Source organism: Protomyctophum bolini, assembly GCF_963924005.1.
Source record: "Protomyctophum bolini genome assembly, chromosome: 13".
Lineage (NCBI taxonomy): Eukaryota > Metazoa > Chordata > Actinopteri > Myctophiformes > Myctophidae > Protomyctophum > Protomyctophum bolini.
The window spans coordinates 7,359,276-7,385,618 of record NC_137874.1 but is presented as its reverse complement, the minus strand read 5'-3'; the positions used below and the strand labels follow the sequence as shown (position 1 = coordinate 7,385,618).

The 26,343-nt window shown below is 44.0% G+C and overlaps 1 protein-coding gene across 4 annotated transcripts in view; it reads left to right on the top strand.

The window, feature by feature from the left end:
- The window catches only part of postna (periostin, osteoblast specific factor a), a 59,950-nt gene extending 34,610 nt beyond the window's left edge, over window positions 1-25,340 (top strand). The window contains exons 8-24 of one of the 4 annotated variants that reach the window (XM_080780539.1): window positions 3,490-3,702; window positions 5,409-5,543; window positions 6,593-6,741; window positions 8,791-8,927; window positions 10,106-10,236; window positions 11,596-11,726; window positions 15,194-15,296; window positions 16,048-16,115; window positions 16,761-16,806; window positions 16,897-16,932; window positions 19,654-20,172; window positions 20,274-20,321; window positions 21,004-21,084; window positions 22,635-22,679; window positions 23,001-23,087; window positions 24,240-24,278; window positions 24,541-25,340. In XM_080780539.1, the coding sequence (XP_080636665.1) occupies window positions 3,490-3,702; window positions 5,409-5,543; window positions 6,593-6,741; window positions 8,791-8,927; window positions 10,106-10,236; window positions 11,596-11,726; window positions 15,194-15,296; window positions 16,048-16,115; window positions 16,761-16,806; window positions 16,897-16,932; window positions 19,654-20,172; window positions 20,274-20,321; window positions 21,004-21,084; window positions 22,635-22,679; window positions 23,001-23,087; window positions 24,240-24,278; window positions 24,541-24,596 (2,024 nt within the window). In that variant the 3' untranslated portion in view covers window positions 24,597-25,340. The remainder of the gene's footprint in view (window positions 1-3,489; window positions 3,703-5,408; window positions 5,544-6,592; window positions 6,742-8,790; window positions 8,928-10,105; window positions 10,237-11,595; window positions 11,727-15,193; window positions 15,297-16,047; window positions 16,116-16,760; window positions 16,807-16,896; window positions 16,933-19,653; window positions 20,173-20,273; window positions 20,322-21,003; window positions 21,085-22,634; window positions 22,680-23,000; window positions 23,088-24,239; window positions 24,279-24,540) is intronic. The other 3 variants (XM_080780540.1, XM_080780541.1, XM_080780542.1) reach the window with 3 other exon arrangements.
- The last annotated feature ends 1,003 nt before the right edge of the window (window positions 25,341-26,343 follow it).

Here is a 26,343-nt window from a genome sequence, read left to right as displayed (position 1 = left end):
CTGTTTTTAGGCAGAATACATGTTCATGCATTCCCTGTCTATTGATATAGGCTTTCTGATGTGGGGAGAGTGTTCCTGTGTCTACCAGCCAGGGTAGGATGCGGGCAAGCAGGCACTTCATAAAGACTTTGTATATGGTGGGGAGTAAGGAGATGTCACGCCAGGTGGACGGATCATCTGGATTATTGTCTTTTTTTGGTGTCCTGTAAATGAGGGCACCTTTCCAGGAGTCAGGCACTCTCTCATTAATTAGGCAGGTATTAAAAATATCTGTAAGGTTTTGTGTTGACATAGGTCTAGTAGCTCTCAGAGTCTCATATGTTACTCCATCAGAGCCACTGGCTTTGTTGTTAGGAAGGGAAATGAGAACTGTATCTACCTCCTCTGCTGTGAACCTGCTAGTATCTGGGAGATAACCTGGTTCTATATTTTCAATGACGTCATGCCATGGGGGCGTGGCCAGGGGCATAGCGGTGGGTGCGTCTTGATATTTAGCCTTATAATAATCATGTACAGTGTCTGTATTACTAACAGCGGGCGGTGGTTCAGGGAAACAGCTGTTGTTCATGATGATATCAATTGCTTTTGACTTACGATGTTGCCAAAGGTATGCCAGTTTGTTTCTGGAAACTTTTTTCTGCTGCCGTTGTGTTTGAGTCCCAGTGGCACGGAGCGCAGGTTGTATCCTTTCACGGATAAAACATAGTTGCGCCTCAATCCAGATTATGATCGCGTCGGCCGTAATATCCACTGGGTAGTCGTCACATAGGGGGAACTTCTTCAGGATTCTAGCGGCATATTTTAAGAGCGGGTATCCGTATGGGCGTCCATTTCGCTGCATTGTGGAGAATATTCCATTCTCGAAGAAAACGCCGACTAGGACAGAGATCAGCCTGCTCCATTTCTCAGCCCCGCCCGGGGTGACGGCGAAGTTAGTTCTTTCTTGCAGCAGTTTGGTGTCCAGTGTCCCTCGGTACGCTCTTTCATGCTGCTGAAAGGTGGTCCATTCACGGTCCGATAGTGGTCGTACATACTGCTCGAAGTCAACGGTGGTATCACCGACAGGTTGTGGTGGACTGGGGTCGTAGACATTCGAGCGTTGTTTGTAGACGCGGCCACACACACACACACACATACAAGAGCGGGAGACATTTGTCTCCACAATGTCAGCAGCTTGTCTGCTTATCTGCAGAGGCCAGCCAGCAGGCCTGCTCCGGTCATGATGAAGTGGGTTGGCGGTGTCCTGCTTAAGCATGTGGTTAAAACAGAGCCCAGCCGAACCCACAGTATAGGCCTAGTGCTATGTATACGACCTCAGATAGATTCTCAGACAGCCGGCAGACCGGTTAACAAGCCAAGCCGCGTCAGAACCGCGTCCAAAGTCAAGACGGCTGTGTGTGTCTGTCTGTCTGTCTGTCTGTCCGTCGGCCCGTTGGCAGGGAGGGAACGTGATGGGTTTGAGCGAAAACCTTGTATGTCCACATGCATTCTTTAGTTATGTCCACAACGATTCTACAAATGCCTACTACATCAGTATAGTTCTCAATTTTCTTTGTGTCATTAAGGACCCCCAAAATTATAATGTATTTGACCGCGGACCCCACACAAAATGTGTTGTGCCAGAAAGGGCCCCCAGAAAGGAAGATTTGTGTTAAACAATTATTCACAATTCAATTATTTTCATATACACTTTCAAGATTGTCCAAAATGTTTTTAAAAATATAGCAGATCTATACAAGCGCAGTGACGCAGTGTGAACATGTCTATCTGCTTTGAGAACCCACGTACAGACTTTAACACTTTAACTTTAGAAAAGAAAGTAAAAATAGGCGATGATCAAAGTCGTATACAGTATATATATCAGCTTGATTTTCTACTTTTGGCTGACACTGCAGCATTAAATAAGGCGGGCATTGCTTTATGAAAAAGTTGAGGTGCAGTACAGGGTTTCTGGCTGACAGCAACACCGAACAGTAAGCGACCGGTCTGAAAATCCCCACGTGCTGCTAACAATAATCCTCTGATTGCCTCTGAGGTTTGGAGGGCTTTGGAAGGGCCGAGGGTCGTAATCGTAAACGTGTATGGGACTGTTTCTATATACGGGCCAGCTCTCCTCGCTCCCCCGTTTTGACAGTTGGACTGGGTTAGAGGTGTAATCCCATATCTAAATGTTGACAGAACTAAATATTTCCTCCATGACAGAAGAGCGCCGTGTGTGTGTGTGTGTGTGTGTGTGTGTGTGTGTGTGTGTGCGTGTGTGCGTGTGTGCGTGTGTGCGTGTGTGTGTGTGTGTGTGTGTGCGTGCGTGCGTGTCTAATTGCACATGTACAAATTCAGTCCAAGTTCCGTAATGATTACTTAGTGTAAACCATTGGGTTATGTAAGCAAAGTAGATTAAGGGACATCAATTTTAATCAAAAGGGCAGTGGTTTGTGAAAGTGCAGTCTTTGAAAGTGAAGAACCTCATTAGCCAGTTTTCTCTTTTAATTATCTCTCTCTCTCTCTCTCTCTCTCTCTCTCTCTCTCTCTCTCTCTCTCTCTCTTTCTCTCTCTCTCCAATTCAATTCAAATGAGCTTTATTGGCATGAGAAAACATACGTTTACATTAATGCCAAAGCAAAAGTGGAACAAAACAATCAAAACAAAACAACATAATGTATAATTAAATGGGAATAAATACGTGTGTAAACAGAGCTGTTATACTTTGCAATGTAGTCTTAATCTTACGAAATGATAAAAAGCTATTTTCTGTCAGAAATAGTTACGTCCATAACAGTCACATCCATATAGGTCGACAGCAGTCGACAGCAGTATTTATTAAATGTACTGTTCATTTTGACAGCAAGATTTAGTTTTAGTCATATTTTATGTCATATGAAAAGTTTTAGTTTTAGTCAGCCAACTATAAGATCTTAATGTACAGTTGATTTTGTCGACAAAATCTTTATTTCGTCAGGCCTTGATGGCGTTGTAATGGCTGCATGATTTTGCACCTTGTTGCATGCTGAAAATGGCTACAAGCTACAAGCTCACAACATTAGATCTGCTATTTTCAGAGAGCAACACCCGAGCGCAAACAAACATAAAATGTCTTGTCTTTTAGTTCCTCTGGATCTCATCTCCACTATAGTCCCTCTCTAACGTTTTTAGTCTAGTTTTTATTTGTTGACGAATTGTCAATATATTGTCTTAGATTATGTCGTTTTTAATTTGGTTTTTGTCAGTAGTCGTCGACGAACATCTTTCCCCTTTTGGTGTTAGCATTACGTTATGCTTTAGCTATTTAAAAAATAGCAGATCTACAAGCTGTAGGTCTGCTATTTTTGAATAATCGAAGAACGGCTGACATAGAAACATAGCTTTTTTTCAGAAAACTGTCATTTTCAAACAGACATTGTCAGAATCTGATCTCAGGTCAGAATGGTATATAAAACTCTCTCTCTCTCTCTCTCTCTCTCTCTGTCTGTCTGCCTCTCTCTCCCTCCACAGCGCTGGTGAACTACCATCGTCTGAACAGCGTCCAGTGCTCGGAGGCCATCATGTCGGGCACGGTGCACGAGACGGCGGAGGGCAGCACGGTGGAGATCGGCTGCGACGGCGACAGCCTGACGGTCAACGGCATCAAGATGGTGCTGAAGAAGGACATCGTCACCACCAACGGCGTCATCCACCTCATCGACCAGGTGCTCGTCCCCAACTCGGGTAAGAATTAAGCACCTATAGCACTAGGGTATAGGTACCCTCACAAAAACATGCAGTAATCCTGGTCTCTAAAACTGCCTCCCCCTGGCCAGCCGGGGCGCCTGATGGAGGGGAAAGGAACTGGTTGGAATAACGTGTTCCTTCCACGCGCTATACGTCCAACCAGGGAAACTCCCCCCAGTCAGGTTGTAAAGGAGCAACTTGGACACTCAGGCATGAAGGGAGCATGAGTTCAAGTCCGTTGCTCTCCCCAGGTTGGCGGAGGGTGTGTAGAGCCCAGGATCACAGTAGATGATTGACACAGGGGTGAAAAATGGGTTACAAAATCGTGGGATAAAAAAAAAAACATCTAAACGATGTTGACCTCTTGAAACCCCAGCATTCATAATCCGAGGGGGGACATTATTATAGCCACACATAACAATTTTACAATTTTAGGCATTTTAGCTAGAACATTTTAGCTAGAACATTTTAGCTAGAACATTTTAGCTAGAACATTTTAGCTAGAACATTAAAGGGACACTTCACCCTTTTTGCATAAAGATATATGTTAATGACGTTTAGGAGCTTTAGAACACTTTCCTGGGGGTCTTTATGTGTGTAATATGTGGTTTTAGATATTTTAGATTGTAGCAGTGAGCCTGTTGTCTCTGATGTCATGGACACTGGGCTCACTTCCTTCCTGGACTACATGTTGTCTCAGTAAGACAGCTCTCCCCCCATCCACAAGGAGGAGCAGTGCACCAAAGAATTATGGGAATTGTAGTCCAGGAAGGTAGTGAGACCAGTGTCCATGACATCAGAGACAACAGGCTCACTGCTACAATCTAAAATATCTAAAACCACATATTACACACATAAATACCCCCAGGAAAGTGATCTAAAGCTTCTAAACGTCATTAACATATATTCTTTTGCAAAAAGGGTGAAGTGTCCCTTTAAGCTAGAACAAAAAGCATGCGGCAATACATCACAAGCATAAAAAATGAGCATGAATCATACGTTAGCTAAGAACAGTGGAATATCTATATAATGAAACTATGCATGTGTACTTTATAGTGCTATGTCTACATAAAAAGCTATAAGTCTACATAAAATGCTATTATGTACAGTACATATAGCAATTCTACCAGCTCACCAGAAGTACAGAGGCAGCTCAGGTCCAGTTTAGATTCAAGGATGTACAAGTTAGGTTGGGGTGCTCCATAATACACATACTGTACATAAAAACATTACATTGCTAAACGTATCTAGAAGGTTAAAAACAGTTTAAAATAACACAGATCAGCATATAATACAGTACAAGGCCGTAACGGAAGACTTAATTGTTCATTTAAGTTTATTAAGTCTCCCCCCCATAATTCCACCTCATTGTTGGTTAGGCCTTTTATTTTAGTAAGGTTTTTACTATAGGCTACAGGCCGACTATTATTTGATTGCTTCTTTATTCTTGTTTTGACGCAGCATGGAGGAACGTATAAACCCAAGGACCTAAATACTTGAATAATAAGAATACTATAAGATAAATGATCTCTCTCCCTCTCTCTCTCTCTCTCTCTCTCTCTCTCTCTCTCTCTCTCTCTCCTATCTCTCTCTCTCTCTCTCTCTCTCTCTCTCTCTCTCTCTCTCTCTCTCCCCTCTCTCTCTCTCTCTCTCTCTCTCTCCCTCTCTCTCTCCCTCTCTCTCTCTCTCTCCCTCCCTCTCAGCCAAGGAGGTGATGGAGTTGGTTGGAGAGAGAGAGAGCACCTTCAGTGACATGGTGTCAGAACTGGGCCTCTCGGCGGCCATGAGTCCGGGGACAGAGTACACGCTGCTGGCTCCGCTCAACGCTGCCTTCACCGGTGAGTTTAACAACAACAGCAGCCTCTTCTAGGGTGGCCACCTGCAAGACCTCAGAAAGGAGGACACTTTTTGCGGGGCTCGCACCCCCCCCCCCCAGATATTAATATTATTACTACTACTATTGCACCTGATTTTCACCACCATCCTCTCCAGCATTATGTCCACAGAGAACATATATTTGCTAATTAAATTAACATTTTTAAATTAGGCTATAGGGTACCACAAAGGCCATTCATTTTATAATCAATTTATTTCATTTCATGTTTAGATACCGGTATGTTTTATGTTTAATCTCTTTCTTGTGGGGTTTTTTATACAGTCTTATGGTCATCGGTGTATAGGACATAGAAATAGAATGAAGCCAGTAGCCTATATGTATGTTCACAGTGCTTTAGCCTCCCTTTCTTTATGATGTCGAGCTCCATATTGCTCATTAAATGTAGTTTTTCATTTCGGCATATTTGGTTTATTTATCTCTGCATTAACTATACTAAATTGATTGTGAGAGCTCAAACCGACCATCCCACTGGCAGTGTTGCCAGGTTTTGGAAGAGAACCAAGCAACCATGTCTATGAAAACAAGCCCAAAAGAAGCCTGACTAGGCTTAGTAGCCTATTATATAAAACAAGCCCAAAGTCGCTTATAATTAAGCGGACATGGCAACACTCCGAACGTCTCCACTCGCTTCGGAGCTGAGCAGCGCTGCAGAGATTTTAATACCCAGGCAGACGACGTAAATGACAGTTATGGCACAAGCACTGTATATCACAAAAAACCGGACAATTATGTGTCCGGCCAGAGGTTGAGGTGGGAGGAGGACAGGTGGGTCTAAAACCGGACTGTCCGGCGTGAAACCGGACGTCTGGCCACCCTAGCCTCTTCGCTCGTATAAGAAGAGGCCTTTGTGCGTGGTGCTGTATACAGTATAAATACATTAACACACTCCCATCCATGGTTTTTTTTTCGTGCGTGCGTGTGTGTGTGTGTGTGTGTGTGTGTGTGTGCGTCTGTGCGTGTGTGCGCGGTACCTGTGTGTGCGTGCATCAGACGAGGTGATGGCGATAGACCAGAGCTTGCTGAAGGTCATCCTGGAGAATCACATCCTGAAGCTCAAGGTCACGCTGAGTGAACTGTACAACGGACAGCTGCTGGAGACGCTGGCGGGGAAACTGCTCCGAGTCTTCATCTACCGCACCGTGAGTCCTTGGGGTCCTTGAGGGTCCCCAGCAGCTAAATTATATAGTTTTGGAACCAAATGGACCCTTAACCCATTTTGGGACGGGAACCCCTTTTGGTGTTTTAAACACCGAGTGGCGCGCTACGAGCTTGTGTGGGTCTGCTATTTTTGAAAAATCGTAAAAAAAATGTGACACAAATCTTTGAATATATATATTCTTTCAACGTTAATGATTTTAAATCAGGTCTAAATGGGACGCGTTTTTTCTGAAAAAAGCCGACAGAAAAACGCTGCTAAATACCCCGAAAACGCGCCCAGCGTGCAAAGGGACCTTTTTGGCTCGGTAACTCTGAGAGTGTACAAATGGAACCAAATGTAGTTTTTTTTTTACAATATAAATTGAGGGTCCCCCAGAGATAGAAATGCCATTCAGTGGGGGTCCGTATAGACGAATGCATGTCAAACTAGGGGGGGGGGGGTCCTTGAAATTAAACGGGTTGAGAATCTCTGCTATAGAGCCGTAAAGATCGTATCTTATATGGGGACGTCCCTGGCATGTCTTTTCAAATGGGGGGGGGGGGGGTCCGCGGGGCTAATCATAGTGTCAATTTGGGGGTCCTGGACATGACAAAGTTTGGGAACCCACTGGTGGATAATATCGTGTGCACTGAGTCACTGTACATCATGTACAGGCAACTCGAGTCACTGTGAACGACATTTTAGCACATCTTCGTGTGTAAATCATGAACACGTGGAGGTATACACCATATAGCGAGTCACTGCAAATCATGCTCATTGAGGCACTAATAATTCATTAATGAGTGTGACTGTGTGTAAATCATGTTCAGTATGCTGTAACATTGTTGTTTTAATGTGTTCCGTGTGTGGTGGGGGGGGGGGGATCACACGCAAGTGTGACTGTGTGTGAACATGTCTGTTTAATTGTGTGTGCGTGTGTGCGTGCGTGCGTGTGTGCGTGTGTGCGTGTATGATTTCAATGTCACAGACGATTATCGTCCTGTAGCAACAAATGACAGAGGACAGTGGAGAGAGAGAGAGAGAGAGAGAGAGGCTGCATGCAGGGTGTAACAGTAACACTTTAATCAATCTGACATCCATTAGGAAGCTCGTGCCATGAAACTGTGAACACGATCCATGTCTTTGAGCGTCGTATATAAACACATGCAGTGAAACAGCTAATTAGCACGGCTCTCCTTGGCACAACAAGGACGGGGCGTATACGTACACGTGTCCCTTATCTGATTGGTTATATAACATATCGCCCTGCATGCAAGCATGGCTCTCGTTTGACCCACTTATTTATTATAGACCCTCTCCATTGTTTTGTATACCACATGCGAGCCAGAACCTCCTGGAAGCAACATGTGGATGGATGATGTGCTCCATGCTGTCACTATATTGTTTAAAACCCATTCTGACCTGAGATCAGATTCACACGAGGTTTCCACTGGACACACACACTGGTCTGATTAACCCATTCTGACCTGAGATCAGATTCTAAAAATGTCAGTCGCTCTTCGATTTTTCAAAAATAGCAGACCTACAAGCTCATAGATCTGCTATTTTTCAATAGCTAAAGCATAACATGATGCTAACACCAAAATGGGGTTCCCGTTCAGAATGGGTTGAAACCCATTCTCGGGGGGGGGGGACCCCTTTTGGTGTTAGCATTATGTTATGCTTTAGCTATTGACAAATAGCAGATCTACAAGCGCGCTACGAGCTTGTATAGGTCTGCTATGTCAGCCGAGGAACGACTGACATGGAAACATAGCTTTTTCCGGAAACTGTCAGGATTTAGAAGACATTTTTTTAGAATCTGATCTCAGGTCAAAATGGGTTAAATCAGTGGTTCCCCCCCCCCAGGGGGTCCTTGAGAGGGAGTTCCAGGGGGTCAGGAACCAAACGGACCCTTATATGGGCCTGTGTATAACGTGAGAGTCAAATTAACCATTGGATTTTTTACAATATAAATTGGAGGTCCCAGCCAGATATATAATAGAACTATAATAGCTTACTGTAATTCAAACTGTACAACGCTTTGCAGGCCGTGTGCATAGAGAACTCGTGCATGCTGCGAGGCAGCAAGGAGGGCAGCAACGGCGCGCTCCACCTCATGAACTCCCTCATCAAGCCAGCGCAGGCCTCCATCTACCAGATCCTGTGGGCCGACGGGCGCTTCAAGTGAGAATCATTGACATTATTATACCACTTTCTATTTGGATCGAACTTGATATACTAGTTTTCTTTTTTTCAACAATGTTTATTTATATTTAACAACAATTTATTTTCCTTTTTTACACACAACTGACAATACAAACATTACAAAAAACAACAATGAACATTACAAGACAGTTGCTGGTATAAAGAAAGCAAAACAACAATAACCAAAAAACAACAACAACAACAACAGCACTACTCCTCTTCAGCTCCATCCATTAAATGTGACAAATTGTTGTTCTTTATGTAACTTCTAAAACGTCACCCACCACACCTCCTTGAAACTTTTCTCGTTTGTCCTTAAGTAATGTATGCAATCTTTTCCAAAGGTAAACATGAAGACAATTCCCCTGAACCACTAGTGTAATACTGGGTTTGTCTGGCCTCTTCCACAGGTCAATGCTATATCATTCTCTTATAGCTCATGTTCATGTACGCTTTATCTTGTGTCCCTCTGGATATAGACCGAGCAGGAAGAACTTTGGTCCTGGTACAATATTTATTGACAAAATCTTCTGTATTTCCTGCCCCGACCTTCCCCCAAAACTCCCATCAATTCTGGACCACAGACAGTGGAACAATGTGCCTCTATCTTCACCGCATCTGGTGCATACAGTACATCTGGATTGATATTCTAGTTATTATGTCTGACGTCCATATCGGTATAGAGGGCGCTATAAGTCCACGGGTTCACGTACTTTTTTATTTGCATTGTAATCCCCATAGAGGGGGTTTTAGCCTCATATCGCCTCATATATAAGAACTGTTTGAAAAATAAACAAATCATCCAGGCCGTTACACCCATATGGATTTTAAGATGACCCCATGTTATTCTCCATAGAGAAATTACTTCCGTGTACCAAGGGGATGAGCGAGTGACTTCGGTGCTCTATTCACTGTGCATATATTATACAGTAGCATACTGTAAATGAGCATATACATTGTAAATTGTACACTATAAAGTTATAGTTGGCTATATATACATTATAGCACGAAAGGGCCTCAATGGAAATAAAGGACTGCAACGGAAGCCGCTGGATTTTTTTGTTGTTGCCGTTTTATCCTTTTGATAATGGCCGGCGTTGACAAAATGTGATAATATCTTATTATCTAAATAAAGAGGTCGATCATCTTCTCCACAGGATCTTCCTGTCCTTGATGGAGAGCGCTGGCCTGATGGATCTGCTGAAGCAGGACGGCTCCTACACCGTCTTCGCCCCGACAGACGACGCGTTCAGCGGCCTCACCGAGCAGGACTTCGACCTGCTCAGAAGTCAGTACTGTGCTTCACCTTTGACACCTTTGACCATATTCATTACGTTCATACATTATGATAGTGATACAGACCCTGAGTCATATGAGACGAAGGGCCCAAATTGAGGCTGTTTTTTTTTTTTTTTTACCCATTTTGGGGCGGGCCGGGAACCCCTTTTGGTGTTTTAAACATTATGTTATAATTTAGCTATTGAAAAATAACAGATCTACAAGCTCTGTTATTTTTCAAAAATAGCAGACCTACAAGCTCGTAGCGCGCCACTGGGTGGCGCAAAAATAGCAGACCTACAAGCTCTAGGCTTGTAGGTCTGCTATTTTTGAAAAATCGTGCCTCAAATTTTGAATATATTTTTTCAGAACGAAGTTTTTAACTCAGATCTTTGCTTCTGGAGGGTCCCTGGAACAACACATTATCAGATGGGGGTCGGAGGCCAATTATACAGATAGTTTTTGGGGTCCTTGACATGAGATTGAGTGATATATAGATCCTAGAAACATACAGTAGGTATTTCAGAAAACTGTCAGGATTTAGAAGACATTTTTGTTCAGGCTTTTTAATAGCTGTGGATGTGGATTGCTCAGTGGATGAACTGTAATGTTGGGACAGGCTGGACTGCGTAATGCACAGTGGAAGACCATCAAACTCCGCTGGCTCACAATACATGTTCATTCCTTTTCAATTGTTACATTTAGGAGGAAACATTTACTGAGAAAAGAACGGAATGAAAAAAATGGTTCCTGCCAAACAGAAAACCAAGGGGAATAATGTGGGGAATATGTGGAATTAGTATCATTCATTCTGTCATTCACTCACTCACTCACTCACTCACTCACTCGCTCGTTCACTCGCTCACTCACTCACTCGCTCACTCACTCACTCACTCACTCACTCACTCACTCACTCACTCACTCACTCACCCACACACTCGCTCGTTCACTCGCTCACTCGCTCGCTCACTCACTCACTCACTCACTCACTCACTCACTCACTCACTCACCCACACACTCGCTCGCTCGCTCACTCGCTCACTCACTCACTCACTCACTCACTCGCTCGTTCACTCGCTCGCTCACTCACTCACTCACTCACTCACTCACTCACTCACTCGTTCATTTGTTCATTCATTCATTCATTCATGTTTCTCTGATGGTTTATGCTGTTTCCCAAAGCAACACTCACACACACTATGGTTGGAATACTCAGGCGCAGCTATATTGCTGTTGTTACAGTCTGAAGAAGTTTACTCTATTAAGTTGTTTTGGTGTGCGTGTGCGTGTGTGTGTGTGTGTCTGTGTCTGTGTCTGTGTGTCTGTGTCCGTGTCCGTGTCTGTCTGTGTCCGTGTCTAACATCAACAGGTGACATCAACGCTCTGCGGACCATCCTGCTGTATCACGTCAGCAACGGGGTCTTCATCAACGGCGGTCTGGAGGGAGGGGTCACCAACCTGCTCAGGACCCTGCAAGGAAACAACCTACAAGTCTTGTCCGTAAGTATATACCCAGCGTGTGTGTGTGTGTGTGTGTGTGTGTGTGTGTGTGTGTGTGTGTGTGTGTGTGTGTGTGTGTTTCCTCCTTGTGTTTGTCTCAGTGTCCCTCAGGACAGAGAAGCAGCTATAACCATGTGTGGTGGAGGTGGTGGTTGTGAGCTCTTAGCTGACACAGGAAACGTTTGTCTGAATTGCTTCTCCTTATCTATAGTAACATCATTAACATGGGCTGGATGGACTCTTCCCCTTTGCAACTGGAACACTTTCGTGTTACAGTCTATACTCACTCTCATTCGTTATGCGTGGTGACATTTTTCAGAAGCACGTCTCTGGAACATAATATCATCTTCAGGGGGAAGCTTAATATTATTGTTCAGCTTCAGTTCCTATAATAATCGTTGATTTAAATTGGAATCGGTTTTCATCGACTTTACAATTATATTGTTACATGTTACCTGTGGGTGTGGCTGAGAATCTGTGGGTGTGTCTGTGGGTGTGTCTAACAGAGGTACCTACGGGTACTGATCAATGTCATTTTGAGATTGAGGCGCAAACGAATAGGATCCCACTGTATATAGTCAACAGTCCTTGAGCAAGACACTGAACCCCGGCCTATAAATGATCCTGATGTGCAGGTCGGTGCCTTGCACGGTATAGGCTATATTCTGCACGACGTGTGAGTGAATGTAAAACAGCACGTTGGATAAGAGGCGATACTGTACTGCAAAGTACAGTACAGTACAAAGTACTGTTCCATGAAATGAAAACTGAGAAAGAATCGCTGGGCTTAGTGGGACCCGCGTATAGACCAGCGCCTCCACTTCTTATACCCCGTCACTCCCCACGTCTTCATTGTAGACAGTAGCGTTAACCAACAGCCCCCCCCCCCCCCCCAGCCCAACGTCTCTGAGGCAAAGCCAAAGATAATGAACACCCACTTCCCCCGGCCCCGCTCTGTCAATGCCATCAACCTCCCAAAAAACTCCCACCACCCCAACCAACACTCTCGTTGCTCCGCACCGTTGTGCTATATACTATAGCATGTTCCCGTTCCCATATACATTTCCTGTCCCCCTCCAATTCTGGGAGGGATTTTCTTCTTTTTTTTTACTTCACCTCCCACCCCTTACCTCAATCCCCCTCTCGACTCTCCCAGCCAGTTCTACACTAGACACTCGGTGATTCATTTCAGGCCTGCGGGGCTCTCGGGGCTGCATGGTGGACACAGGAAGACGCTGTCTGGAGATTGAACTTGTTGATACAGACGGGAAGTCGAGGAGGGGGAGGGGAGGGAGATTAATGATGGGACACTTACATGGAAATCATGTGGTTAGCTTGTTAACCACTGGACGTGTGTGTGTGTGTGTGTGTGTGTGTGTGTGTGTGTGTGTGTGTGTGTGTGTGTGTGTGTGTGTGTGTGTGTGTGTGTGTGTGTGTGTGCGTGTGTGTTCGCGCGCGTGTGTGTGTGTGTGTGCAGTATGTGCAATGTGGCTCAAATTAATGAATGAGAAAAGAGGATTGGAAGTTGTAACGAGCAAGGACTGTTGTATTTAAGTAATTTGTGGAAAATATCAAAAATTAAATACAGCAATCAGCAATACTGTACATTGATGTGCCTTGAATACTACTAATATATATTAAAGTATAAGTACTTTGAATAGTTATAACAAATATTTTCTTAAAGCAGAAGTACAGAAGTACTCACTTGTATACAGTCAATGTGGTAACATTTGACCAGGAGTATATATATATATCTATACTTTGACTGGGGTTTTGTTGTGAGAGCAATGTGGCTCAAATTAACCCATTTTGGGCGGGCACCCATTTTGGTGTTAGCATCATGTTATAATTTAGCTATTGAAAAATAGCAGATCTATACAAGCTCATAGCGCGCCACCGAGTGGCGCGCTATGAGCTTGTAGGTCTGCCATTTTTGAAAAATCGAAGAGCGACTGACATAGAAGACATTTTTTAGAATCTGATCTCAGGTCAGAATGGAAAACTGTCAGGATGTATAGAAGACACTTTTAGAATCTGATCTCAGGTCAGAATGGGTTAATGGAACGAACAAAGCGAGGAGGTGGAACTCTATACACCCGGCCTCCGCTCACCCGGGCCTGTCCACCTCCAGCGACCTTCCATTTGAGAAGACATTTAAATTACAGGAAATTAACCGCCACAGATGGAAAATCCACATGTCACCCGTGCTCCCCCCACCCATCCACCCCCCCCCCCCTGACAATGGAACCCCAGCATCTGGAATCCTGTTTGTATAATTCTCACCTCCAGACCCACGTGGTGTCTCCGAAGCGCTGAGAAAAGTACAGCTTGTTCAGATGTTCCTGAGTCATTATTACCATGATTAGAGTCACTGTTGTGGTCGTGCATGGTGGGCGGCCATTGCAACTTAAGTGCTGTTAACGTCGCTATAATAGCTGATGTCAGCTTATGTAATATTATTGTTATTAAATAGATTTATGTCTAACGTGTCATTATCTTGTGTTTAGTCTGCTACAGAGACTCATATGGGTCCTTAATTGTGCCATGCTGTGTGTATATTAAAGCTATACAGTACGAGTGGTGAATATGCCTTTGCATTAGATCATATTTATTGAACTTGGCAATTCAAGAATGACAGAAATGGGGGGGGGCGCTTTGGCTTGAACACGTCGTAGAGGGTGAAAGGTGGCCTTTTTGGAAAACGGGGCACCGGCCAACCCCACAACGTGCTATTGGTGCAGTCAGTGCATGAGCCAGTTATAATTTTAAAAAATAGTATAGTGTCTTGGCGTTGTTACTGTAGTCCCGTACCAAAACCGCTGAGGATGGACAGGTGTGCACTCCATCGGTCTGTCCTTCCTTCCATGATCTGTCCTATACGCTACGTCCATCTGAGACCTTGTCCAGAGCTATGTATATATGCCAGCAGTTCCCAACTTTTTCTGGATCAGGGCCAACTCAGGCCTTCAATCAGGGCCCACCCATCTGTTAACCTTTATTCTCTATATCTTCTGTGTTAAATCATGATGAAGATAAGCTAACTAACTAACTAACTAGCTGGGATGTAGAAAAGTAATTTCCCCCACAGGGATATATACAACAAAGCCTTCTCTCTTTCTTTATATTTCTTTAATGGGAGGCCGCGTTTCGTCAAAATATACTGCGACTAAACTGCACTGGGACTCTTAACACATCATCAATCACTAGCTTACTCTGTCTGTCTGTCGGACCAGCTGTGCATGGCTCCCAGGACCCAATCAGTGACAATACAATACAGCTGAGCTCTGAGGTCCCACTATGTTACGGGACAGTCAGTGGATTGAACTGCAGCACTTCCCCGCCTCATTTGAATTGGTCAGTCAATCGAAGGGAATGTGTATTTGTTCTATAGGTCAAAGGGAGTGCGTTTGTAGATTTTGCGATTGGTCAGTCAAAGGGATTGTGTGTTTGTTCTTGTGTGTTCTCAGGTGAATAAGAGCATCCATGTGAACAGCGTGGACGTGCCTGACAACGACCTGATGGCGACCAACGGCGTAGTCCATGTGGTGAAGAACATCCTGTATCCTGGTGGTACGTGAACCATGTCGTTCATTCTTTAACACAGGGGTTCCCAAAGTGGGGTCCGGGGACCCCCAGGCGGTCCTTGAGGGAGTTCCAGGGGGTGCCCAGCTAAATGATAGTTTGGAACCAAATGGACCCTCATGGGTCTGTAACTCTGAGAGTGTACACATGGACACTAACGGGTTCCATTTGTACACTCTCAGGGTTACCGGTAAATCAACATTGATTTTACAATATAAATTGGGGTCTCAGAGAAAGAAATGCCATTAAAACTACACAAACCGAATGCAAACTACAGTGTGTACATGTGGACAACTACACGTCAACACTGCTATATGGTCCTCTTTCAGCGCCACCTGGTGGTCACCAGTTTAGCTGGCTTTGGTTGCCAATTCGCCCATTATAAAAAAAAATAAAGAAATTGTAATTATGTTACGTATGCATGTAATGTGCACGTCATCACCTGTACACCAGATTAGAGGAATTTTCAAAAAATGTGAATTATTTATTTATTTTTCCAAGGGAGCACGTCTTGTCGTCCGTGGCATCCGGTCCATAATTGGCAATAAAACGTCTTGTCGTTTGTGGCTCTTACACTGTTGGGTGTTTTGTGTTATTTAATACGCATTGAGCTCTGACTTCGTGGCCAGTGCAAATTCCGAGGCCCCCCGATAAGAGCCAGTGGTGTAGGTACAGTAGGATGTACAGTATACGGTTCACTATACTGTACGTTATGCTGATAATGACTTCCTTTACGCAGACCTTCCCGTGGGCCGCGAGGACTTCCTGGTTCTACTGAAGAAGCTGATCAAGTACATCCAAATAAAGGTAGGAGGAACACAAAGACATTAGTTACATCATGTGTGCGGGCTGTGCAGGAATCAGTGTTCATTTTGTCGACTATGATTTTGCAGACTACTTTTTTTTTTTTCCACTGACGAAAACTAAATAAAAACTAAGCTATGGTGACTAAAACTATAAGACTAAATATATTGACAATTTCAACTACAAACTATAGACTGAAATGTTATAGGGAGGGACTAGTGAAGAGAACCAGTAGAACTAAAAGACAAGTCATTTTATGTTTGGTTGCGCTCGGGTGTTGCGCTCTCAAAATAGCAGATCTACACGCTCACAACGCGTAATGCTGCAACGTGTTTTGAGCTTGTAGATCGGCTAATTTCAGCATGCAGCCAAGTGTAAAATCAGGCATTACATCGCCATCAAAAACTTGTAGACAAAATCAACCATAGATTTATTCGGCTAAAATCTTATATTTATTAGACTAAAACTAAAACATTTCAGATGACTAAAATATGAATAAAACAAAAGACTATGACTAAAAATAAAAATAAAACGTTTCAAAATTAACACTGAATCCCCAAACAATCATCTGCGATTTTCCATTTCATCCCTGTGTTTTACCCTCATCACCTCCCATCCCTGTCACACCTGCTTTTGTTTCCTTTATAGTTTGTGTCTGGGTTTTCGTGGGTCGAGATCCCACTCACCTTCATAAGTAAGTGTCCACTGTCTTCACATCAGCTTTTTATTTGAACAGTTTCAGGCCAAAGAATCCTGACTGAAGCCATTTTGTTCTGTGTTACAGGGAGAACTATAACCACCACCCATATTGTGGAAACAGGTGAGACCTTAACAGTATGTTCACTGTGTGAGTGAGACATAGAATATGAGACGATTACTCTTTCAAATAAACGTACATGCATGATAAATAGTATTGTATTTATTGTAAATAGTATCTATTAGTATAGATAATTGCAAGGCAATTCACTGTACATAACATATTACGCAAAAGAAACACGTTAACAGGATATTTGAATATTTGAAAAAAAAGCGTTCATGTGGTTACACAACACAGTACAGTACAGTACAGTACACAGACTCCCATTATGCAACCTGAGACCACGGTATCTCGTGAAGCCAATTGTCCATTAGTAGCAAGCTCTCTCAGCACTGCTCCAGTTGACTTGTCTTGGATCCTCCGGCTTCTTTTAATCAGGTCCTCTGGGGTGATGCGGTAATTGGGCTGTCACAGCAGCATGGTTTGGAGACCACAGAGGACTCTCACAGAGGCTATTAGTTGGCTCTGGGTCCGGTCCAGACTCGGCTCGGTCCCAGACAGATGGGAGCGTGTGCCTTGACGTATTCGGTTACATAGGGGAAGATAAAGTCTAATATTGTTCGGAGGTGATAGGGGTATATTACGAGGTTGAGAGAGGACCGCCGTCTGCTTCTTATTAACAGAATGACGGCAAAGAGCAGCCGCTGTACTCTAATGCAGTTGCTTCCGTGTGCACAATCTCCTCTTACTGAACACGGAAGCTTGTGTTCAGGCAACCTTTTCTTTGTATCACATTCAGAACACGTTATATTAATGGAGGAACACAGAGACAAGTCATGAGTAACGTCTAGCCAGTGCTCTAAGACTTGTAATGTCTTCACAAATTAGCCTAAGCTTGTACAGCAGTTTAGAACGTTCGCTTAACAGTGTTCATTGCAGGAGCAGGGATAGGATAATGCCATGGCAGAAGGGTAAGCAAGGCAGTTAAACAAGTGACGCTGGCGGAACGTCCATTCGGGCAGACATACAGTACATTCAGGTCAGTCTGTAGGTAACGGAGATGTGACAGGAATGCTGGACTAACCGGAGACCACGGTTATAGAGAATACTCTACAGAACAGTGGCAGTACAACCTAATAGCATCTGGACATGAGTGGGTGGGAAGCCTGCGTTTAAACAGTGCAAGGTGACGAGCTGATGAACTGCAGGTGTGTGGGCAATAGCGGAGGAGAGGAGGGTGACGTATCCAGGGAAGAGCCTCATGGCTCTTCCCTGGATACGTCACACACGTGTCACACACACACGCACGCACACACACACACACACACACACACACACACACACACACACACACACACACACACACACACACACACACACACACACACGCCAACTACTATAATGAATTACACGTGGAGATGAGTGCGATGGATGGATCTACAAATAAAAGAAGAAGCAGTGTTGATGAGCATGCACTCCACAACCAGACTTCAAACAGATCAGGGAAGACAAGCAGTCACAAACATACAGTATGTCTGTACATACACATGCTGTAAGGACACACATAAATGCATAAATAAATACATAAATACATGCCCACACACAAATGTGTGTCATGAGTCATGACTCATGACTCTGCACGCAAGAAACCTGTATCATTCCTTACTTATGCCAATAGGTCAGAAGGCCACCAGTTCCACCCTTGGCTCACCCAAATACATGTCGAAGTGTCCAACGTTTAACCCCTAAGAAACAGACAATACGCCCCTTCCCTTAGGTAATAGTTCATCAAATGTAATCGTAGACATACATATACTCTGCATGATTAGACATAGGCCTATTTCAGTTCTATTAAATACTACAACGGACATAAAATAAAAGAAGAAGACTAGTAAACTAGTGAAGAAATATACTGCTGTATAGGCCATTTGAACAACCTTGGTGGCATGGGTAGACATAAAAATAACTTTAGCTAATAAGCAGGCAACATATTTAGTTATAAGGCCTCCATGTCACCTGTACGTCCAACATGAGAGAGTGGCACATGAGTGTGGCAGTGGACTACCTAGTAGTGTAAGTACTGTATCTCTCGGCCAGAGAGCTCAGAGAGAAGATCAGAAGATGTGTTTCCACCACCCATCTGTCAGCTTTCATCTATTTATAGCCCAATAAATACCGTCACTCGGCGAAGTTCTGCTCAGAAGCAGCACACATAAAAACGTAAAGAATGCCTTTTGGCCGGAGTGTTTGGCACGTCACGTTCAATGGCAGCGAAAGGAAACGAGGAGATTTGTCTTGTGTTTAGAGGATTGTCTGCGAGGCTTTCTTCCAGCAGCGAAAGACAATTTATTGTGCGGCTGGTACTAGAATACAAAGTTAATTAAGTGTAACATTGCCCATATTCTACAGTATATCACTGTCCATTGAGTTGTAGGGATTCTTGTCGATGCTGGCAAAAATGTCATTCCTTCCTGACAGACAGGATGTGATGATTGGAAAGGAACAGCCGAGGCAAAACATTTACGCTCTGGTCTGCAACTTTTTACAGTGTGCCTCTGTAAGAGACACAGGGCCCTATTTTGTGTGGCATCATGCCCTATGACTAATCTTATTGTTTTTTTTTTCTAAATCTTTATCCCACGATTTTGTAAACCATTATTCACCCCTGTGTCAATTATCTAATGTGATCCTAGAGGCTCTACAACACACACCCTCCGCCAACCTGGGGAGCTTGTACGGAGCTTAAGAAGTATTTCAAGTGTATTTCAAACTTTTCTTCTACAGTTCCTGAGATCACCAAGGTGACAAGAATCATTGGCGGTGAGCCCACCATCACCAAGGTGACGAGAGTCATCGAGGGAGAACCTTCCATCACCAAAGTGACGAGAGTCATCGAGGGAGAACCTTCCATCACCAAAGTGACAAGAGTCATCGAGGGAGAGGCATCAATAACCAAGGTGACAAGAGTCATCGAGGGAGAGCCATCTATTACTAAGGTGACGAGAGTCATCGAAGGAGAGCCATCAATAACTAAGGTGACAAGAGTCATCGAAGGAGAACCTTCCATCACCAAGGTGACGAGAGTCATCGCGGGAGAGCCATCCATCACCAAGGTGACGCGGGTCATCGAGACGGAAATCACGGAGCCCATCATCACAGAGGTGGTCGTGGAAGGCGACCCCAGCTACAGCCACTCCGAGCTCACCAGAATGATCCAGGGAGGCGACGACGTCACCTTCTCCAAGCGCACCAGGGTCGTTGAAGGGCATCCGAGCCTCACCAAGGTCACGAGAGTCATTGAAGGTACGGTGTAACATTCGGAACAGTGGGTTGTCTGCAAACTGTACCCAACTTGGGAAGAGATTTGACGACACGGCGTCTCTCTCTCTCTCTTTCTGATACAGCACACAGTGGGGAGTCGGATGCAGAGATTAAGAAACTTCTGGACCAAGGTAAGTTTTCTATAAACAAATGACAATACAGCAGTGTTATAATACTGTAGCATATATCCAAGCGCTTCCATGCTGCTTCGAATGGCGCTTAACACATTCATTACATGGCCATGCTTAGCTGGGTTAATGGCATATCATCATCTTACGTGAAGTACATTTTTTCCATGTTGTCATTAACATACACAGTAACATACATAAGCGCTACCATGAGGTCTCTGTCGGCTCAGCTGTAGCATGGCGTGAACCTCTTCTATACTGTCCTCAGAGCCTCATCAGAGCTTCAGCGGCGATACTCTTGGAAGGCATTTGATTACATTGGTGTACTGCCGTCACAAATTCCCTCAGAACTTTTTTGGGGGCTCATTTCAAAAAGCATTCATCCGTGCACTAAACGATTGATTTGAATCAAATGCTGAAACGCTTCATTTCGTCCATGGCACAGAGAGTGGTCTATCCAACACACGACTGTTCCAAAGGTTTCATGTACTGTACCGTATATAGCACCGCACTACATGTTACGTGTCAATCCATTGGTATTTTTTGGCACGCCAGGGCCTGATAAAGTTCAGTACAGTGTGTGTCTTGGAACCGTTCCATAACTCCACAATGTTTTTCCACTTGCTTTGCACCTCGTGGCACGTGACCTATGCTTGATTCCCCGACACGCTTGGGGTCACGCTAGAGGTATCGAAGGTTAAGAAGCTGCTGGAGAGTGGGGTTCACATTCTGCAGGATGAGGAGATCAAGCAAATCGTAGAGGGAGGTTAGTTGGAGACAAAAACAAAATAAATGAAAAGATGGAACGGCATGAGCACGGATTCTCCTCAAGCTGCCTTGACTAATAGGCAATCTCTTACCTCCTTGGACTTAGTGGCATTCTATCTAAATCTGTTTCGGGATTTTGTTTTCCACGTTGTTGTTGTTTTTGTTTTTTTGAGGACTAAACATTTAGCCTCAAAAAAGGTGGAATCGATATATCATTCAGAAACTTTGTTTAATATCACAAATGTATTAATTGGGTCAATCAATTCATTTTTCAGTTCATTGAATTCCAGTGAATTAATATAGCATCTCAGTTTGACACAAATTAAAAAAGCAAATTGTAGAATAACTCAGCAATAACAGTTTATGGATGATATTCAACTCACCGTTGTGTAATCCCAAATGTGGAAGTAGTTCCGCATGCATTTTTATTTCCACACTTTGGATTGAATGACTGATGGCAGATTCACCCAGCCCAGGCAACAGTACTTGATTGGGCTCAACCATCCCGCGATGAATACATCGAGTTAAAACAGATTCCATCACTAAGATGACAGTACATGTAGACCACGACAAGCCATCCCGCAAAGGTGTATCTGCCAGTGTTGCAAGTCATACAAAATGCAATCAATAATAGTAGTCTATTCTTTTTTTTTTTTTTTTCTCTCTCAACAGTAAAACTTGATATTATGCATTTCACAGCATGCACAGACACGCATGCAGATAAAGTTCATAACACAGTCTAACTGCAGAGAGAGCAACATATTACAGAGCCATTTCATGTTTAATAGTTAAGGTTAAGTTGGGAGATGTGCATATTGCATACTGTAGATCACTAGTGACAGTAATGACGGGATTGGCAGGCATGTTTTACACAGGGAACACTCTCTGTAGTACATTAGACCGCATGTCCCTGGCCAGCCTCCACAACAAACAGCACAAGCTCATTTCGGTTTTATGACGTTTGTTTAAGCTCAGTAGCCGTTATGCCAGGAAGTATGTTTAGTTGTATAGTTGCTCCTTCTCTGTGAATAGTTTTATAGTTGCGACATATAATGGTTCCACGCACATAAAGCTACTGTCCATTAATAAAGATGAAAGCCAAAAGAAAGTTGTGACTCTCACGGTGCGCACCGAGACAATGTGGATGCCTTTTGCGATGCCTGTCGCTCTTCTTATTTCCTCTCATTTCACCTGCTCCTCCTGGTGAAGCCTGTTTGTGCCGCTGATTGTTGAAATGAAAAGCTTTGGCTTAGGAGATATACCGGGAATTGTATTTTGCTTGTGTGTTGGTGTGGATTTGGAGTGGTGGACGGGTGTGTGTGCGTGCTTGCGCGGGCGTGTGTGTGTGTGTGTGCGCGTGTGCTTGTGTGTGTTACTGTGTGTGTGTGCGTGTGTGTGTGTGCTTGTGTGCGCGTGTGTTACTGTGTGTTTGCGGTGGCGGAGGAGGACTAGTCGGGTGGTGTCTGTCTGTCTGTCAGTCAGTCTGTACACTGTTGTTAAGTCGTTAAATGACTTCCAACGACCTTCCTTCCGCTGCCCGCTGTTAAGGTGGAACGGGATCCATCACGGTCCTCCGGCCTCAGATCATTGAGGGTAGGCCCTTAATAAAATGAATGGTTTTTATTTTAAAATGCCTCTCGCCTTTCCTCCCTGAAGTGACCAGGGTATATGACACATACTATAGTGTGCAATTCCACACAGTGTCATTTTATTAAATAATTCCCAATGGCTTTAATCATAATACATGTGCATATATGTTCTGAGCCGTGGTCACTTTCAGATGTAAACGAGAGAGAGAGATGTATTATTGTCTGACTGAAACTGGTGTTGTATATATGTGCTCTGGTGGTGTGGGAGGAAATGTCGTCCACCATTATTTTGTGTCCAAAGGTTTTGTTTCCATGCCCTCTATAGGACCAGATTACTCCAAGATCACCACCATCCACAGCAACCCAGATCTGATTGACATGGAGACGGAGAGGATCACCAAACTCATTCAAGGTCAGAAACCTGTGACTGTTTAGTTTTTTTACTTTTAGACACACACTTTCTCACGCTCAACTCGTCACATTCCGAGGCTTACCTTTCTTGTCCGGTGGTGAAGACACACTTTTGCGTGCGTGTCATGCAATATACGTACATCATGACTAATCATGATACTGACCTAGATACTGATTACTGACCATGATACTGACATGATACTGACATGATACTGACCATGAGGCTGACCATGGTACCGACCTTGAGGCTGACATGATAGAATGATGATACAGACCATGAGGCTGACCAAGGTACTGACCATGAGGCTGACATGATACTGACCATGAGGCTGACTGACCATGGTACCGACCTTGAGGCTGACATGATACAGACCATGAGGCTGACCAAGGTACCGACCATGAGGCTGACATGATACAGACCATGAGGCTGACCAAGGTACCGACCTTGAGGCTGACATGATACTGACCATGAGGCTGACCAAGGTACTGACCATGAGGCTGACATGATACAGACCATGAGGCTGACATGATACTGACCATGAGGCTGACATGATACTGACCATGAGGCTGACATGATACTGACCATGAGGCTGACATGAGGCTGACATGATACTGACCATGAGGCTGACATGATACTGACCATGAGGCTGACATGATACTGACCATGGTACCGACCTTGAGGCTGACATGATACTGACCATGGTACCGACCTTGAGGCTGACATGATACAGACCATGAGGCTGACATGATACTGACCATGAGGCTGACATGATACTGACCATGAGGCTGACATGATACTGACCATGATACTGACCATGGTACCGACCTTGAGGCTGACATGATACAGACCATGAGGCTGACCAAGGTACCGACCATGAGGCTGACATGATACTGACCATGATAATGACATGATACTGTCTATGATGCTGACCATGATACTGATATGATACTGACATGATACTGACCATGATACTGACATGATGAGGGTTCGAGTTGGGAGCGAGAATGTGTAGTTAGAACTTATGTCTGTACGTCTCTCTTTATATTGATTGTGTGTGTGTGTGTGTGTGTGTGTGTGTGTGTGTGTGTGTGTGTGTGTGTGTGTGTGTGTGTGTGTGTGTGTGTGTGTGTGTGTGTGTGTGCGTGCGTGCAGAGGGAGGCGGAAGAAGAGCACCTGCCAAGAGACCTCCAGGTAAGAAACGGATGAAGTTCGCGTAAGGCATGCCTTCATTTAAACAAAAACAGACTGCTATGCCGTGTCCACCATATCAGCCTGTGTAGAGTGTAGACAATGCATTGGCTCAATACAACTTTCTCTCTCTCTCAGTGCAGTCTTAGAAAGTGCAGAACCCAATTAGTTTTCTCATTTAATTATCTCTCTGTCTCCCTTTTCTCTTTGTCTCCCTTGCTCTGTCTCTCTGTCGTTCTCTCTCTGTCACTCTGTCTGTCCACAGCGGGTGTGAGGAGGAAAGCAAGGCTGGTCAGACGTCACCACAAGCCCAGGGAGTGAAAGCCAGTGACGCGACCCGGTGGAGATATAGATGCCTTCAGACTCGACCTGTAGTAAATAACACACATAGTGAATGGCCGACTGGTGCTCCTGGTAGAGTGCTGGAGGACTGTCTGCAGAACTGTTGGATCCAATTTAAGTAGTTACTTCTTCTCTGTCCAAAAAAAACCCCACCATTGTTGTGTTTACTATTCCATCGAGGACCATAAGCGATAAGCATGATGTGTTTTAACAATGCAATGAATATTAGAAGTACCCTACATTGTAAGTAATGTAAGTATGCGAGGAAAATTATGAACTTTCTTTTTTTCTGTGGTGTTGATGGGGGGGGGGGGGGGGTTGAAAGTGTGAGATATTTCCATAATGGAGGGAATTATTTGTTGTTGTTTGTTTATTGTGTTCTTTTTTTTAATGCTTTGTCACTTTGTAAACAGATGGCATGACAACTTTTTTGTTTGTTTAGTTTCTAATGGCGCTAGCATTCTATACAACAGATGTATCATACCGAGACGCAAAACATAAACAATTTTAAGACAATTAGGGATAATGAATTTATTTTATGATTTGAGTAATTACTGGACAACCCCCCATGCATGTTCGTTGACATTTTCTTATCCAGAGCTTGACCTGTACAACCAAGGCTCCTCCAAACCCATGTTTGTTTGTTTGATGTTTTTTGGTTTGTTTATTGCTGTTGTTATTGACAAGTGGTCAATAAATGTTTTTAATAAAATGTGAATGGTGCTTTGTGTATTCCCTCTCTCTATATAGTTTATTTCACAAACAATAACAGCCCATTCTGATATTAATCAGTTCTGAATTCTGATATTAATCCATTCTGATATTAATCAGTGCTGCACAGTAAAAGTAATTTATCCATTTGTAATTCAGACCTGCTTTAGTTGTACTCAAAATAATCATATTTGAACTGGGAACTAGAAGCTGCACAACGCCTCGCACTGCACTCGCAGCACTAAGTTATATCAAGACTATCATAGATATTAACCCATTCTGACCTGAGATCAGATTCATACGAGGTTTCCACTAGGACACACACTGGTCTGATGAACCCATTCTGACCTGAGATCAGATTTAAAAAAATGTCAGTGGTTCTTCGATTTTTCAAAAATAGCAGACCTACAAGCTCCTAGCGCGCCACTCGGTGGCGCGCTATGAGCTTGTAGATCTGCTATTTTTCAATAGCTAAAGCATAACATGATGGCTAACACCAAAACGGGTTCCTGGTCAGAATGGGTTAATGTGTGTGCTGCGGGTTCGACTCCCGATCCCGACGGCCTTTACTGCATGTCACTCCCCCCCCATCTCTCTCTCCCCATTTCCTTTCAGCCTACTGAAAGCCTACTTTATTTTTATTTATTTTTACGATATTTTTTTTGGCGTTTTTTGCCTTTATTGATAGGGTCCAGTAACTAGACAGGAAAGGGAGAGAGAGATGGGGAGTGACACGCGGCAAAGGCCGTCGGGCTCGGGAGTTGAACCCGCGGCACGCCGTCCAGCTGGCTTCGCAGCCTACATAGGTGCCCAGACGGTTGAGCTAACCGTCCGGGCCTGGCGTCATAATACAAAATGAATGCCCCTATTTCAACACTCAAGAGTGTCGAGCAGAAGCTAGCATTGCAATGTGACATCGCTATTTTACAAGGTTTCCATCTTACAATAACAAGATACATACTCCATTATGATCTCTGTGTGATTTTCTGTTTCATGCATTATGATCACAGTCCAT